This window comes from Centrocercus urophasianus, unplaced genomic scaffold, assembly GCF_019232065.1.
Source record: "Centrocercus urophasianus isolate 14NV4802_14NV808 unplaced genomic scaffold, USGS_Curo_1.0 seq_20, whole genome shotgun sequence".
NCBI lineage: Eukaryota > Metazoa > Chordata > Aves > Galliformes > Phasianidae > Centrocercus > Centrocercus urophasianus.
In genome coordinates, this window is record NW_024884756.1 from 14674147 (window position 1) to 14691827 (window position 17681).

A 17681-nucleotide genomic window follows, 5' to 3' on the forward strand; every position below is an offset into this window, starting at 1 on the left:
AAAAAAAAAAAAAAAAAAAAAAAAAAAAAAGTACTCAGATTTATTAACATTAAATATTTTTAGAAATAAATGCAAACTACTACAGCCGTAGACTCACAAATACCCAGTTACACTCTAGAGTGGACACAGTACTTTTAAAAATAGGTATCAAACAGAAGCTGCTAAGATGGAGTTAAACTCAGAAATCAGTTCAGAAAATTATTCTATACTGTTTATAAATGGTAATGTATTGGTCTGGTTGGCTGTGTTTCTCTGTGAAACACTTTGTTTTTGTTCTTGCTTTATGAAGTGGCTAACTTCATCTGTATACTGAGATTCCTGTTCCTTTCTGATTTTAATGGCTACCTTCAATGACATACAGTTCTTAGTGTTAAACCATTTCCTTCTTGTAATATTTTATTTCAGCACATAATGGGAACATTGAGCTCTTCAACAAAGTAATTGAATTGTACAGAAAAATAGTGATGCTAATGAAAATTAACAATGTGATATCAATATCGACAAGTGCTTTGTAGTCATTGTACATTTTGTTCTACAATTGTATCTTGAAAGGAAACTTCATGTGAACTGGGAGAAGCTGAGGGAATCATCAAAGACATGAAAGAGTTTGAACCTGAGCAAGTGGCAGCTTTTAAAACCAAAACTGATTTCTTGAATGAAGAACTGAAAAAAGCTGAAAGAAATATTTGTACAAAAGTAGAAATTCTAACAACTTATGTGGCCTTTTTAAAGTCTTCATTGGAGGTATAGGCTTCCTACTTATTCTGTTTCAATGGTGAAAAATCTTTTAATCAAGCATTTGCTTTATTTTAAACAATACAAATCCTTTAAGTGCTGTGCCACAGTAGCACTCCAAGTATTTGTAAGCTTATTTCTGCTTTAGAGGAGATCTGTACCATCTGGAAGGTGGCCCTGATCATTGAACTTTAATCACCGTAATAATTAGCCAATGTACAGATTTTCTAGTGATTTAAATCATCATCATAGGAACTATTATAATTGAGTTTTTCTTTTTCTCATGTGCTCTTTTGGTATCTCATTATATACATAATAAAAATTGATTGATTATTTTCATATCTTAAATATTTGTCAATATATTTATCTTATATGTAGGTATAGGTATTTATAACAATCTGTGTGTCCTCTGAAGTGCTAATTTGTATGGATTTAAAAAGGGACTGTATAATCCATGCAATAACGTAATTCTGTGTTATTAATTGCCTTAAGCATCACTTTTTATTTTGGTGTAATGTTGGTTTTAATATTCTGCAACACTTGTTTCTTTAGGGAGAAATTGACAATGGAGTAGAATGCATTGGATAAAAATAGCAATAGTATTCGATGCCTTGAGTTTAAATAGTCAATAACTAGATCGCACTTGCTACTAGTTATTGCTAATATAATTTACTTGATATTAAACCGATATTTGAAAGTAATTGCTCACTATGCTGGTATATAACACACATGTAAACATCTGTGATAGAAATTATTTGTCTGCTTTCAACTATTGGTTTACAGATTACTTAATTTGAATGTTGTTTAGTATCATTATAGGTCTTGGGGAGAAAGATTTTAAAATCTGTAAACAGCTCAATATAGCCTGACTTTATCTTCAACTTCATTGTCTATATACCTTCTGACTATAGCAACTGAATTTGTGATTTAAAAAGAGATGTTTATTTTCCATCTCTCACAGGTGAATGACTACATTCAAAATCTGAAGGAATTCTATCAAGCAGAGCCTCTGCAAACAAGCAGGGGGGCTGAAAATAAAAATGCAATGGAGTCAGTTAATACAAAGTGGCAAGAATCTATAGAGAAGTTTTTTTCCACTGAAAATCTGGGTCGCGTTTTTCTTAATTTAGTAAATATGGTGAGATTTCTATGTCATGGAGTTACCACCTTTCTCATGGAATAAATTCAAATTATAGGATTCTGTGAATATGACAGATGTATAGATTCTTCTAACCTTCATAAAAGAGCCTAAAGCAAAAGTGCATTTGTTCTGTTTCAGTGCATGTATAAGGAAGAGGAGAAGTTAGGAAGAAAATGAAATGATTGAGATGCTTCTATGAAATTACAGTTAAATCTAGGAAAAAATAATTTTAAAAAAGTTCCTCATTCCCAATTCATAAAATAAATAAATGCTCATTCTGAGAAATGTAGTTATCTGTATTTTCAGAAAATGATGTTGTAAAAAAAACTGATTTGGAAGTGTTAATGTTTACAAAATGAAAGTGAGGGAAAGTTAAAACTTGAAATGCTTGTAAGGTGATCAAACATATTAATACACAACAATGTATGAAATAGATGGAATAATACTGGAGGTAGAACTAATCTCCCAAAGTTTGAAGTGAAAATATTTCTTGTTCTGCAGAGAATATGTTTCATAGGACAGCATAGAATATATAGCTAGCGGCACTGTTTTCTTCTGAAAAGCTGAAATTTTACTGAAATCATACCATGCATGGTATATACTGGTGATGTGCTTGTTGATGATATTAGTTGCATAGAACAAAATCCTTATGGACGCAGATGCATCTATGAAAAAATCTGCTGCAAATAGTCAAGTTCATGGGTTGACGTGTATCCTATCCCAGCTGATGTGTAGGAAAGCTTGTATAAACCGAGCAGAAATCATAAGAATTCTGGAAGATTTCATCAATAATTACTTCTGTATCCTTTTTTCCCTAGCAGGAGGGAATTAGCCACTTGTTTTCTATATAAATTAGTATAATTTGCTAAATTGCACTGAATATTTGATGTTCGCCTCTGTTAGGGCTTAATCCCAGTTCTGTGACTGATGCATTGTGATTTCACCATTACCTGATTTTAAAGGTACAAAGGCAGGTATAATTTGTAAGATATTGAAGTCTTATATGTGTGATAGTGGTATTATAATAAGTATAAAGACTTCTGTCTTTGGTAATGAGGTGACTATTAACCAGTGAGCCAGAACATGTACTAAACATAATATGTGGATGTATAAATTTTGTTCATGTTGGAAAGCAGAACAGATGTGTGATATTTGGTTTTTTTACTTCCAGTAAGAGTCATTCTTCACCTATGTAAGTGTATGCGGTTCTAAGAAAATGGATACTGGAGTTCTTCTTTATACATAGATAATCATTCCTGATTTATTTACGTTTTTTCTTGAAATAAGCTGCATTGCCTAGGCATTTCAATCTAATTTTCTAGCACCTCTTCATGAGATGATTGCTTGAGATTCACCATCTATGCCATGCCTTGTAAACTGTGGTCTCAATGTAGTGGTCTCAATTAATGTAGACAGCATGGATAAGCAGCTGTTAATTCTGCTTTTATGAGAGAGGTAAGGGACCAGTCACAATGAGCTGAGAGGATGAGAAAGGGAAAACGGTGTGGAAAAAATTGCTTAAGGAAGGTACTGAGGCAGCTAGTGAGGGCTGAAGTGTGTGCTGTCAGATCTGAATACAGCCAGGCAAGGATAAACTATTCAGAGCAACAGTAAGCTGAATATGTCTGAAAATGAAGTTGCATGAAGAGCAGCTGAGGGAACTGGGATTGTTTAATCTGGAGATGAGGAGGCTCAGGAGAGATGTTATTGCTTTCTACAATTGCCTGAAAGGAAATTGTGGCAAGGTGAGGGTTGACCTCTCCTGCATAACTAGCAATGAGACTAGATGGAATGGCCTCAAGTTGCATCAATGGAGGTTCAGGTTGGATATTAGGAAGAATTTCTTTTCAGGAAGAGTGATGAAGTGTTGGAACAGGCTGCCCAGGAAGGTGGTGGAGTCACTGTTCCTGGAAGTGTTCAAGAAAAGGGCAGGTGTAACACTGAGAGGCATGGTAATGATGGATTGATGGTTGGACTAGATTATTATAGAGGTCTTTTCCAACCTTAATGATTCTGTGATTTTATTCTATGAAATTACTTAAAGTATACGTGTATCTTCAGATGTTCTCTCTAAAGAGATAGTTACAGTTATAGCCTGGAAGTGATACAGACCAAACTAGTAATTTACGAACTCAATTTTTCTTAAAAGAGAAGGTCTTTAAATGAGAAAAGCAGCAACAGCATTATCAGGTTTGCTACAGTCTTTGAGCTCTGTTAAAAAGAGGAAAACCTGCCAATGTTCAAATGCTGAACAGTCTCCCATGCTTTGGTGCTGCTATAGTTGTCAGCACAGGGTGGTCTGTCCTTTGTTCCTTTCATCATCCAGCTGCTATTCCCCAGAAGGCTGTTTCTGGGTAGTTCTGTCAGTTCAAAAATAATTCCAAATTTTGTATGAGCATTTGAACTGTTATTAGATGGCAATAATTAGATCATTACTGACTTGTTCTGGATTTAAAAAAGTAATAGTAGTTATAGCCTCAGTATATGAAATCTATTCAGCTATGTCTATTACTAAGAGAGTAGTATGTTTAAATGCATGTAGGGTACCAAAAATTTTCAAAGGAATTATCCTAAAATATTTGCTTTTTATTAAATGTTGTTAATATTTTAATATTATGAGGTTGTATTGTATATTTTTAATACAAATGGTGGAAAACGTGTGTTCTTATTTATTTACCAGATAAGTGACGGCTTAATATTAAAAGTAGAAAAATCTGTACAAGTTATAGAAGAAACCATTATCAATTTGAGTAAAGAAATGAAAGAACTGACTGATCTTTGGGCAATCTGGAATTTTAAAATTAATCAAGGAAAACCTGTCAGGCAACAGTGCTGGATATTGGAAGAGCAACTAAATAAGGTAAATAAAATACAAAGAAAGCAATTGTGACAATTATTTCTAGATTGTTAATAGTTTGTGACTACCAACTATTAGAGGTATTATTTTAGGAAGAGAAATAGTAAGATAATTCTCCATAATCTGTTTTACTACCCAGGTGGTCATCGAGAATGATGATGATTTTGATCTTTGTCCCTTTTCAAACCCTATGAGTTGTCATTTCAATTGTTTTTTTTTTAGCATCATCTTATTGTAACTTAAATTACTAAAATAGTTTCTTTGAGCTTAGTAGCTATAAATGTTCATAAGGACAAAGATTTGAGAGCTTCTAGTCACAGGGCTTCGTAATTTCAGTTTCTACTAGTGAAAACTAGTGGTTTTCCTACTAATAATCTATTCTAATGAAATTTACTGATAACATTTGCATGTCTGCATTGAGGATGGTTCTTTCAAATTTAGATTTGGGCTAACTTTTTTATTTTGTACAGAAATACTGAGATATTGCTAAAATATCGCTAAAATATTTTCTTTTAGACTACGCAAGGTCTACAGTTTCTTCAAGAGGCACTCACACTTACGTCAACAGTTGATCTTGGAAGTTATGTTTGTCTTGCCTTAGAACAACAAAAACTTAACCAAATGAAGCCACAGTTTCAGGTGAGAAACTGAGCTCCTGAAGTGCATAGTAGTTCAAATGGTCTTACTGGTGCAGGGAATGATCATGTACTAACCTTGCTTTCAGACAGAATTTGGAGCCACACTAATTACCTTTTATATTAACTTTCTGGAAGAGAGATTTTGTGTGTTGATGAGGTCAGGGAGAAAATATCTTACCTTCACTGTCCCCAGAATGCTTTGTATAATGTTAGCTACATTTGAATCATCATACCAATGATATATCAGCATTATGTTGTTGTCAACCTGGACTTGTGCAAGGCCTTTGACATGGTCTCATACTACAATACTCCTTGTCTCTAAATTGGAAAGATACGATTTTGAAAGCTGGACTATTTGGTGAAAAAAAAAATTGGTTTGATGATTGCAGCCACAGGGTTGTGGTCTGAACAAGATCTGAACATCAAGTGGAGGCTGGTGACAAGTGGTGTCCTTCAGGGATCTGTCTTGGGACCAGTGCTCTTCAACATCTTTATCAATAACCTAGAAAGTGAGATTGAGCACACCCTCAATGAGTTTGCTGATGACACTAAGCTTGAGTAATGCAGTTGATGTGATAGAATGAATTGATGTTATGGAGAGGGAACTGGACAAACTTGAAAAGCAGACATACAAAAACCTAATGAGGTGCAAGATATAGCACTTAGGTTGGGGCAATCCCAAATACGTGTGCAGATTGAGAAGAATTCACTGAGAGCAGCCCTGCAAAGGACTTGAGGATTCTAATGGATGAAAAAGTTGGACATGATCCAGTAGTGCATGCTTGCAGCTCAAAAGGCCAACAGTATCCTGGGCTGCATCAAAAGAGGGGCGGCCAGCAGGGTGAGGGAGAGGACTGTTTTAAATGTTTTAAAGAGGCATTCCATAGAATGTTTTAAAGAGGCATTTCATAGAATCATAGTATATCCTGAATTGGAAGTGACCAACAAGGATTATTGAGCCCAACTCCTGACCCCACACAGGACGAAAATTTTACATGACTTCAGGTATGAGAAGTATTGCTGTTTTTTCTGCTGTGGCCTTTTTCATGTTTCAGTCTTTCACTGGGCAATGGAAACATAGAAAAAAAGTTTTCTGATGGAAAATATTTTTGTAAAATTACAAATGTTGATGGCCACTGAGTATTCCAGGGCACATGAACTTCTTGGAAGCATTTTCAAAGGTTTTTGTTTTTTGTTGTCTGATATTACTTTGCATCTTTGAAAATTCTTTCAGCTGGGCTCATGGGCGGGGGGGGGGGATTTTTGTGTTGTGGAACACAGAGCATTTATTTAGGTTCCTTAACAATAATGTAACTGAAGATGCTCATTTACTAAAAATTTAATAAAAATGCCAAATTCATCATCATCATGTGATGCATGTTTCACAGTCCTCACAGTCCTGCAAGTCAACTAGTAAGCTGTGCTGTTTTGTAGAGAGAGGTGATGTCTGCATGCAGTACAGCTCTGTAGGTGTGCTCTTTGGTCTACAGCTGCAGAAACAAAGAGGTTGCAACTGGCTTAGAAGCTCTTTTTGCTGGCTTGACAGTTCCTCTCTCATTTGTGAGAGTTGAGCTCTCTTTCTGCTGGATTCTGCTGAAAAAAATAAAGTATATCAGCTTTTTTGTATGAGACTTAGAACTACTGTAGTCTTACATATCGCAAAACATTTTGTCCTGCATGTGACAACATAGCAGTCAGTTGGTCCAGCTAACAAATGTAGGGAACTTGATTTTCTTTAATGCAGTTTTTCCTACGATAATTTACCATTCAGAGGTTGTTATATTTCAGATGTAAGGGAAATCTTGCAAATATATTTGTGGACTTTCTACTTCTTTTTTGTTAGCAAATGAATGCTGAGCTGGAGTACATGATGAAATTATTAGAGTTGCCAAGTCAGAAAGGATTTCCTGTGAAGGAGAATTCTGAAAGAATAAGTGAGCTTATTCACCTTCATCAAATGGTGAAGAGCACAATGACAGAGTATGATGAGATTTTCAACAAGACGCTTAAATTCCATCATGTTAAGAAAGAAGTGAGTAAAATCCTCTAATGCATGTTTTCCTTTTGCTGCTAATCTTTTTTTTTTTTAATTTTGCTGCCTGTAATCTTTCCTTTTTTCTTCAAATGAACAGCATTAACATATCTGGTGATCAGAATAAAACTTAAGATCTGAAACTGTGAAACTTTGAGTGCTTAAAATTAAGATTGAAACCCAAATTTAATTGCACATTATGGGTAAGGATGTAATGGTAAGCTTCCATTCACATTTAAAATACACACTGATTTTTAGTTTAATATATTCCAGCTGGAATGTCTATCAAAATCAGGAGAACTGGATTTTCCGGAAATTGCTGTGGTCCCTGAAGATGTGCACCATGCCAAAGCTTACCTTTTGAATGCTCAAAAGAAACATATGCATATCAGACAGCTTTATAAGCTGGCTATTGACCAGGGAGTGGATATCTTGTCTGCAGTGCAGAAGCCTGTGAGTAGAATTACACTGACCTATGAAACCAATGTTAAATATATAAGACTATAGAGCTAACTTTGACATCTAGATGTACAAAATATGTATTAATACAGTGAATGAAATAAATACATAACTTTGAGAATCCTTTTAAAGGGAAGAAAAACAAAGATTCTATAATAGTTAAGTGTTTTTTTATTTCTGCTTTTAGAATTTGCAGATACACAGCCATCAAATGAAACAAAGCATCCAGGAATTATGAAATATATTCTTCATTGCTTACTCTAACAATCAGTTGGTTTTGCAATTTGCATTTTAGACTGATGGAATCAGTATTGCCCTGATTTTCATACTTCTTTTTGTATATTCCCTGTTTAGAATTGCTTGAATGTTTCTGTGAAGAATCTTAAACAAGAACTTGCTCGACTTGAGTGTGACAGCATTAACTGGAGCTCCAAAGCAGATAAGTATGAGGAAGAACTATCACAGCACTTCCAATACTATATCAGTCAAGAGGAGATTAATGAGGTAAATGAAAAAAATACCTGTTAAAAGGGCTGTTGTGTTCAGCAATACACATTGCTGTTTGCCTTTCTCCTAGATCCATTGTGTACATAGAGAAAAGTTAATTTTCATCTTGTAAGCAACCTTTGATAGTAGCAATGATAGCCTATGGTCTGTAACTCTGCAGCTGAGGATTATAAAAAGGTTTTGGGCTGACAATGAAGTTCTTTTACTGTACTGAGAGCACTGGAAATAGAGCAGCTAGATTTTCTTTGATTTTCGTCTTTGTCAGTTTTACCTGAAATGTGTGGGTCTCCAGATGTCCTTTTTTTAAATGAAGCTGAAGTTTGAAACAAAAGTAGAATTTACGGAAATTGTGATTATAAGGCTGTTTCTTGTGTCAGTAATAGCTTTTTTTTGAGGAGAAATTCAGAATACTTCAGTTCCTGATATTTTGTCAGTAACCTAAGGTCTAATACTTAGAAAAATTGTTAAAGGAAAAAGTATTCCTTGACATAAGATAGTGGAATGTAGTATTACAGGATTTAGGTTAGGAAAAGTTAATGTGACTATTAATGTAGCATCATAGCAGGCCAATTATAAGTTCACTTGCTATTTAGCAGATAAAATGTAAAGCCATATCTCACGAAAAATTTGGGACGCATTCCTCAGAATGAATTTTCCCAGACTGAGCTGCTTAAATGAAGCACTGATGACATTAGCATTTCATGTTCAGAATGTTTGAAGTTTGAATTAAAATATTCTCATTTTCTTGATGAAAACTCCCCAAGATTGCTGAAGAAAAGGGAAGTATTTGCTCAATATCTTGCCTGTAAGGCTGGCCGTATTCAGGGAGAATACTTTTTAAACTATATCCCATTTCTATTAGAAGTTAATATAAAAGAAATTTCCTCAGCAAAACTAGGATAATGTAGGTGTATATGCTTTAATTCATCTTTATTTTTGTTCATTTTTTAAATGAAGAATTAAGAACTAGTTCCGTAATCCTCAAGTTATGAGCATTCACTTACTATTTCGTAGTCTGTTAATTTTAACATTGGAGATTAATTTGAATATTGCTAATATCTGGCAGACTTCTGATAATTTCTTCCCTATCTACTAACGGAGAGCCAAAACACCACTGCATTATGCTGCAATCATTTGTGACAGAGCTAAATCAAACCTCATTTAGCTTTAATGCTATGCTGAAACTATACGTGAGGTTAAAAGTAGCAGGGTTACGTACACATGATAACCCTTGCACTGCAGAAGACTTTTTATCAGTAACATTTGTGTTCTTCCACAAAAACTGCAGTGAAAGAATAACAGATCCTAAAGTAGGTTCTCTGCTCTCCCAATCAGATCAATTCTTTTCTGATTCCTTATGAAAAACGTGAATTTACAGCACTTTAATGGTGATGAGCTACCTTAGTTTACAAATCAGTAGGAACTGTTATTTCGTAACGTAATTCTTACTTGTAGTTAATTCTGTTAAGTGGATAATAATGTTGAAGTGCCTCCTAGAGAGACTAGAAATCAAAGCACTATAGTGGAATTGTACTGTTAACAAAAACGTGTTTAAAGCAGTTGTTTATAAACTGCTTTTTTCATGTGTATCATAGTTATGTGATAAATCTTAGTGACTGACATCTAAAACCCTCTCCACCATCATTCTCTGTTCATGACAGCCCAACTATAGTTAGGAACAGCTGCCTGATAAATGACTATGACACAATGGAGAAGTCAAAGTTCCATTAAACTTGGCTGAAGTCATTAGAGCGTATTAGTGTGCATAGATACTTTAATTCTCATTGTATTTTGCAGGAAATACTAGAAAATGGAGATACGTTTCAATTTCAGTTTTCTAACGATTGAGCCATATACTGTACCCTGGTAAAGTTGCTGATATGAGCAAAAGTTGTGTACATGTGCTCCGAGGATAACATGCAAGTCTGAGCTGAATCTGGTTTTCCACTGAGGCTAAAAGAGAAGAGTGGCAGCAGCTGCAGACCTTTGACACATGAGCCATCATATCTGAAACAAGGCGATCTTATTTCGCATGCTTTGAGGAGAGCCTCTGTCCTTACAGATCACTAGCTGATGTATCTGCAATAAGCCACCGAAATAAACTGAAGAGAACTCTTACTCATCTCTTGTTTTCCTCAAAATTAGCAAATAAGGCTTTGTTTTGAATACAAAATATTATTCTACAGAGGTGGTTTTATTAACTGTGCTGACAGATAGGTTTTATTATTCAGTATCCTTAGGTGGGATAAAGAGCTTAAACTGATTGGAGTTCACAGTGTAAGTGATAGAACTGGCTTCGCTTTTATTTATACTGAATGCATACCATCAGACTGTTCAGTGCTGAGGTAATGTAATAGAGTCCCCCTAGATGAAATGAAAATGAAAAAGATATTTCTTGGTGGATTAACATTAATGCGTAATAATAAGGGTAAATTGCTAGCTTTTCCAGTGTCAGTAGCAGCAGAATGAGCATTCAGTACTCCTTGGGTTCTTAGGGGTAGTACTCAGGGAGACAGTATGACTCTAATTTAAACAAAAAAGTTTCAAATATTTTAATTATTAAATTGTGGGTGTTCACCTGAAGCTGTTAAATTTATCAAGTGTAATTATTTTTCATGTATGTGCAGCTGGCAGAACCTGAGTTGTTACAATGGACATATTTCTTTGATATCATTTCCTTTAGATAAGTGTAATTTTTTAGAATTTATTCTATGTTCTAAACACAAAAGATTGTCAGCTTCCAAAAGGTGTGAAATTCACAAAAAGCTTTCAAGTTTTTTCTTCCTTTTCAATTTTTGTGAACACTTTTGAAGGATTTGTATTTATTTTGGAATTCAAAAGTTAAAATACCTCTTCTGAGGTATTAGCAGCTTACTGTAGCAGATTTATTTTTTTTTCCACTTGCCTGGCTCTTCCTACTGTTTAAAGGCATTCAAAACTAACTGCAATATATTTTGCAGTTGTAAATGAAAAGAAAATTGTGTAACTTTGAGGGAAAACATACCATTTTACACTTAAATTCACAGTACTTTGAAGATACTTTATGATACTTTGATACGCCTCTTTATAGAATGCCACTACTGCAAAGAATGAAATACGGTTTATTAAGGACACACCTGTAAAATGACATTGAAGCAAATAAATAATTGGAGTTAGAGAGGAAAAAAAGAAAGAGGAAATAGAATAGTTACTGAAATTCAGGTGCTCATATATAGTCTACATCCTGACCTTGCAAAGAACTGAATTCATATGCTGTGAGTAATCAGACTGGGATGTTTAAACTACCACAGTATATAGAACTGAACACCTGTTTAATCCCCTGAGAAGCGGAGCTTCTGCTAATACTAAATATTGTTTCCATCCATTTTATTTTCCAATACTATTTTCTGCTGTATGCAAGGATTATAGAATCACTGAATGATAGATATAGATAAATATAGAATCAACTTTTTTCTCTATTAATCAATTTCCAGTATAACAATAACATTGTTTTCTATTATAAAAATTCTTTTCTATTTGAAAAAAAAAAAAATTGAAATATTGTAGGATAAAGGCATTGTAAGTAAATACCAATATATATATTTTTTTCTTCTGGAAACTACATGTGGCTAAACTGGCTACCAAAGGGACTACAGAACCTGAAAGTAATCTCATTGTAGTTGAAGCGAATGCTCCAGGACTAGGTTGTCTGAGCACAAATCTCAGTCTTAAGCTTTTTGCCTCAGCCATTCTGGAAACAATACTCAATACCCAGAATGAATAAATTCTGACATAAAAAGATTGTGTTTTCCCCACCTGAAAAAAAATTCTGAGGATATAAGATGTCTTATGAGATGACACAGTGTTAATAATTTCTGTATTAAATATTCATTGTTCAAACTGTGGATAGCCTGTGGGGGGGAATAAAGCAAGTTAAGCAGAAGAGCATTTTTTCTTTTATTGACAAATATGATTGCTCTTTTTCAGCTTAGAGAATCATTTAAGGACCTCAAAAAGAAATTCAACAATTTGAAGTTTAACTATATTAAGAAAACTGAAAAAGCTCGAAATTTGAAAGCACTTAAAATACAGATTCAGCAAGTTGATACATATGCTGAGAAAATACAGGTAATATTAGAAACTTTAGTGTTATAAATATTTGATTGTTTGAATTGCTGTAGCCTATGCCAAGGAATCAGAGGGAATGCAAAATCTTTTATGTTCCCCTTGATATCATTTCCTTGTCTCAATCACAGATATTTTTAATTGTTCTGCTCCCTTCATTATCACCCCAATTCTAGACTTCCTATTGTTCACTCTTTATCCTTCATTTCATTATTTAACCATTTATTATTTCCTCTTCCCTCTCCTTAATACAAATAAATAATTAACTAAAACCAATATCCCATCAAATTCATGAACAATCAATATGTGTATTTCCTTTTACATCCAGCTGCTTTCCTTTCTCATTTCAATATTCTGGCCTTCAGAGCCCTTTTCTGTTCCCATTGCCTAGAGTTGCTTATTGGAACCTTAAACTCTTCTGGCCCCACCTATTCTTTGCAGTCACCAGAAATTCTTCTTCCAAATCTTCCAGTGACCTTTTTAGAAACCAAATTGCCCTTTTTTTAGCCAGAGAAAATGCTTTTCAGTTCACTTGCCCTGCAAGTTTTCTTTTCACAGTTTTTCTCAAAATTTTCAGTAGCTTCTGTGATTCTGCTCTCACTATTTCTTGTCTTATTCTTTCTACAACTTTTCTCCTTGATTATTTAGATCACTTAATCAGTGAGGTTGGAAGGGACTCTCTGCAGGCTATCTAGTCCAGTCTTCTTGCTTAGAGAAGGATCTACAATAACAGGTTTCTCTGTGTAACGTCCACTACTCAACTGGACATTCAACTATACAAAGACCAGCTGAATACTGGATATTGCATACTCAGTCCCTCAATCATCTTTCTAGCCTGTTGCTGAATGTGCTTCGATATGTTCAGGTCTTTCTTGTACTGGAGAGCAAGAACTGGACGCAGCACTCCAATGTATGCAGCCTCACCAGTTCTGAGTAGAGAACAATAATTATCTCCCATGATCAGCTGACAACACTCATCATACCAGTGCATATTTTGAGAATCACAGAATCATTTAGGAAGGAAAAGACCCATAAGATCAGCAAGTCCAGTCATTGCATAGCACTACACGTCTACTACTTAGCCATGTCCCTGAAGCATCAAACTCACATGTCTCTTAAGTATCTCCCAAGTTGGCAGTTCTGATACTTCTCTTCTGGTCAGGCAACTTTTTCTGGTGCCTAGCCACTCTTTCTGTGAAGAAACTCTTCATGATATCTAATCTAAACCGCCCCTGCTACAACTTCAGGCTGTTTCCTTACATTCTATTACTTTTCACCTGACAAAAGAGACTGACACACACCTTGCTACAACATCCTTTCATGAAACTGTGGAGTGTTCATGTAGCTATTTAGGGAAATGGTATGTATGTGGACAGTTCATTAAATACTTTTTATTTCAAACCAGCCTCTCATATTCCAAGATAAAATCAAGCACCTGTCTTTTTTACATCATTTTTATAACTGTCGTCCCAGTGAGGTCTTGATCAACTGGAAAAACGAGGATGTAAAATATATAAATGTGTATGTGTAGACACAAACCATGTGATCCTAGAACCTACTCATTACGTTTATGCCAGATATCACTAAGTACTAGTATGAACATGTTTTCCTTTGGGTCTTTGGGGTTATGTTAGATTATCACCAATGTTGTTTATATCAGATTCTTATGCAATATTACATATTGTAGGGCATAAATGACTATGTTTAAATTGACTTGTATTCTACCAAATTAAGAGACTAAAGGCTTAGTAATATTTGTTTTTCATATGCAGATTTTGTGAACATTATTCAAGATCCAATGTTTAAATCATACGGATCTTTGTTTATATGTTGAAAATTTAATTCAATATTTAGCAATATGTTTATTTCAGTCAGTAGTATAGAGGCCCTTCAGCTTGTCTTGCATTTGGAAATGCATCTTATACTACTTATTTTAAAACCCAGAAGTGAAAGTAGATTTGTGCATTTTACATATTTTTAACTTACTGTTTCAGAACTGGAAATACTTACTTGTGGTATTGGTACATCTTTTAAACAGATTCTTAAAAAGAAGATAGATAATTTAGAGAAGAAATTAGTAGACGCTGCAACAAATGAACACAATGTTAGAGTCATGTTGGTGTCAATCAGTGAGTTACAAAAACAGCTAAATGATTTTGGCAGAGTTGTGGAGGATTATAAGCAAAATCTGGGCCTCACGGAGCGTCTGCAACTCATGATGGAAGAGGTACTAGTAAGCCTATGGCTGTAATTGTGACTCAGGATTGGGGTATAGATGATGAGTGTTTCTAACAGGAAATAAAATATATGACTTCCAAATATAGTAGATTGATGGAAATATGGATTTGCTTTTGCTTTTTTTCTGTAACCTTGTAGAGGGGTGTGTGTGGGGGGGGGGGGAGGGGGGGTTTGGCTGAACATGGAATTTGACTGTATTCTTGTGCTGCTATTCTTAAGACTGAGTCCTCCACTGCCATGTGACTTTCATGGTGATTCAGTACATCTGTAATCGTACTTTATTTTTGGGCTCATTTTCTGTAAGTATTCTGGTGCAACACAGAGCCACAAGGCATTCTTTAACAGCTGTCAAATCACAAGAGCGAAGTCATCATGATAATCAATTTGTTAGCTGTTGGAAAGAGTTGCCTATAAAGTGTGCAGTTCTGGAATTGAAATGTAAAATGTTTGATACCTTAGCAGCAAAATATTTTATGCATATTATGTATAATAATATACATTCTATATATGTTATTATATCCGTACATCTTTAATATACTTAATTGGTAAATTAAGTATTTTTTTTCCCAGAGAGCAGTCTGCTTTGCAGAATTCTCTAACTTGGTTTTAATACACCTGAAGACTGCCTTTTATTTTTTGAATTGCCGTATAGTTTTTAGCAATAGTTTGTAGCAATACTTTCCTTCTTGCTGTACTGTGTTGGTGCATCTGTGTGTCAAGCACATTCCTGTCATCACTGTTTATCTTTAGAAATAATACTGATCTCCAAGTTCATCTAAATGCATGATGAATAAATTCCTTTAATGATAGTAATGGATAGTAATAGTGAAGTTTGTTTTAAAATGTGTTTTCATTGTTTACTGATCAGATAAATGTGTCATTTCATGTAAGTTAGCAATCCAATTTATGTTGTGGATTTACATTAACACCCACATCCAGCTTTATACTTTGGGAAAAAGAGATTATTTTCTAGAGATAGTCTTTAAGATGTCTTCTTACTCAGTGTGAAGTAGAACTTATTCAAAAATTTCAGAGTGTTGGTATAATCTTAAATGCTGACTTTAATGTCAATTAAAATTAAGTCAATTATTAGCTACTTCCTGTGATGATGTAATAGAGATGTTGAGTAAGTAAGAGATTAAGTGATCTCTTCAGTATTATTAACCAAAAATACTTATTAAGGGTACATTCTAAAGCCCATTCTCATTTGTCAAAAGATTCTCATAATCTTTAATGACTGTTTTGCCAGTGAACTAAATCTAAGCAACCTTGCTTAGGCCATGATACAAAGTCTGCAAAGTTAGACAGCTAATATATAAAATAGAAAGAACTTGGAGTTAAAAGATGTTTGCAGAAACTTTAACTTATGAATCTAGTGTTTAAAGAAAATGGAACAGCTTTCAATATTTGCAACAACATTCATAATGAAAAATGTTTTTGAAGTTAAGCTGTGTTCACAATATTTAAGGCAAAATCTATGCCACTGGTTACTGAAATTATAAGAATAGCTTAATCTATTTTGTAAAAGCTTGAAATGCTGATATTCATTCTGATAGTGTTTATCCTTTTCAATCTACTTCAGTGTCAATTTTGCTTTGAAGATGTTAGTGCAACAGTCATTAGAGTTGGCAAGTATTCCGCTGAATGCAAAACCAGAGAAGCAGTGGAGACCCTCTACAAGCAATTCAATAAGTTTATTGAGTCTACAGTGCCTCAACAAGAAGAGAAGTTTCAGCAGATTATAGATCTGGCTGAACAGTTATATGGTAAGGATCTATCTAGTAACATTGGGGGAAAAAAAACCTCAGGAACATCACTTACAGTTGTTTAGGACAGAAGGAAGCAGATTTCTAGATTTGTTGACTTAAGAATAAAACTTTTCACAAAGTTAAAAGCAACAAAAGTTATAGAGTATAGACTTGAAAATGTGAAGGATTTCAGGGAAAGTAATAAAAAAATAAAAATACAAAAGTACTCAGCAGCCTGATATTACCTGGTTTTCCCTATGCAGTATGCAGACTGTGCTCACCCTGTAATATGAACATGAATAATATTTGAGTTTGGAATTAAGACTTCATGGCTCATGATTACTTGTAGCAGACTAAATCTTTGAAGTCAACGTATCACAGAATCACAATATGTTAAAGAGTTATGCATTAATGATGGATGAATTTTTATTGTTGTGACTAGCTAGTGGTATTTGATTGCTAATTTTTATGTATTTCCAAAAAAAGGGCACTATGTAAAAATTGTATATGCAGTTGTATCAATTGAGAACATTAATTTGTTGACTGAAAAGAACGCAGGTCAGCCAACTTAATGTTTTTCTTTTTTCTCCAGCTCACAGCTTCTGTACCTGTTGAAGTTACTTTATTCAAAGATAAAGTGTCTATCCAAATGTAGAAGGATAATGTGCAGCTTATAAAGTCAAATAACAAATCTGATAAAATTTCAACAAACTGTGCTTTCAAATTTCTCTGACTTGGTGTTGGGAAGACTAATTAGCAAACCGATCTTTTTTGTCTTAATTTTTAACCCTCTAAACATTTTAAACATTCTTATCTCTGGAGAATATGTTGGCAGAATGGATTCTTAAAATGACCTCACTATCTTATTAGGAATGTTGGGGGAAAGAAGCTACTTTGTGCTTTTTTTTTGTTATTTACTTAGTTTGGGAAAAAAACTTTTCCACCCCACCTTTGTTTTTTTTTTTTTTTTTTATATCTTATAATAGGGATTCAAATGTCTTCTAGCTATATAATCAGTCTGGTAGTTCAGGAAACAGTTTGAGGCCAGCACTTTTTCAAGCGGTGTCACTGACCACATAGTAGTAATTTTCATCAAGGAGAAACCCAGTAGAACACTTGCAGATACTATGAAACAGGATGTCAAGAAAACTAGTAATAGGTAGGAAACTGCATTTCTCTATACTACAGAGCTTCTTCAGCAAAATAAAACAGATTTAAAATA

The 17681-nt window shown here is 34.2% G+C and overlaps 1 protein-coding gene across 1 annotated transcript in view; it reads left to right on the plus strand.

Annotated features, from left to right (window-relative positions):
• Positions 1-17681, plus strand: part of CCDC141 (coiled-coil domain containing 141) — a 58581-nt gene that overhangs the window by 25535 nt on the left and 15365 nt on the right. Inside the window, exons 13-22 of the mRNA XM_042822548.1 lie at positions 553-744; positions 1697-1873; positions 4557-4736; positions 5250-5372; positions 7215-7403; positions 7677-7856; positions 8217-8366; positions 12336-12476; positions 14512-14700; positions 16294-16477. Of these exons, the coding sequence (XP_042678482.1) occupies positions 553-744; positions 1697-1873; positions 4557-4736; positions 5250-5372; positions 7215-7403; positions 7677-7856; positions 8217-8366; positions 12336-12476; positions 14512-14700; positions 16294-16477 (1705 nt within the window). The remainder of the gene's footprint in view (positions 1-552; positions 745-1696; positions 1874-4556; positions 4737-5249; positions 5373-7214; positions 7404-7676; positions 7857-8216; positions 8367-12335; positions 12477-14511; positions 14701-16293; positions 16478-17681) is intronic.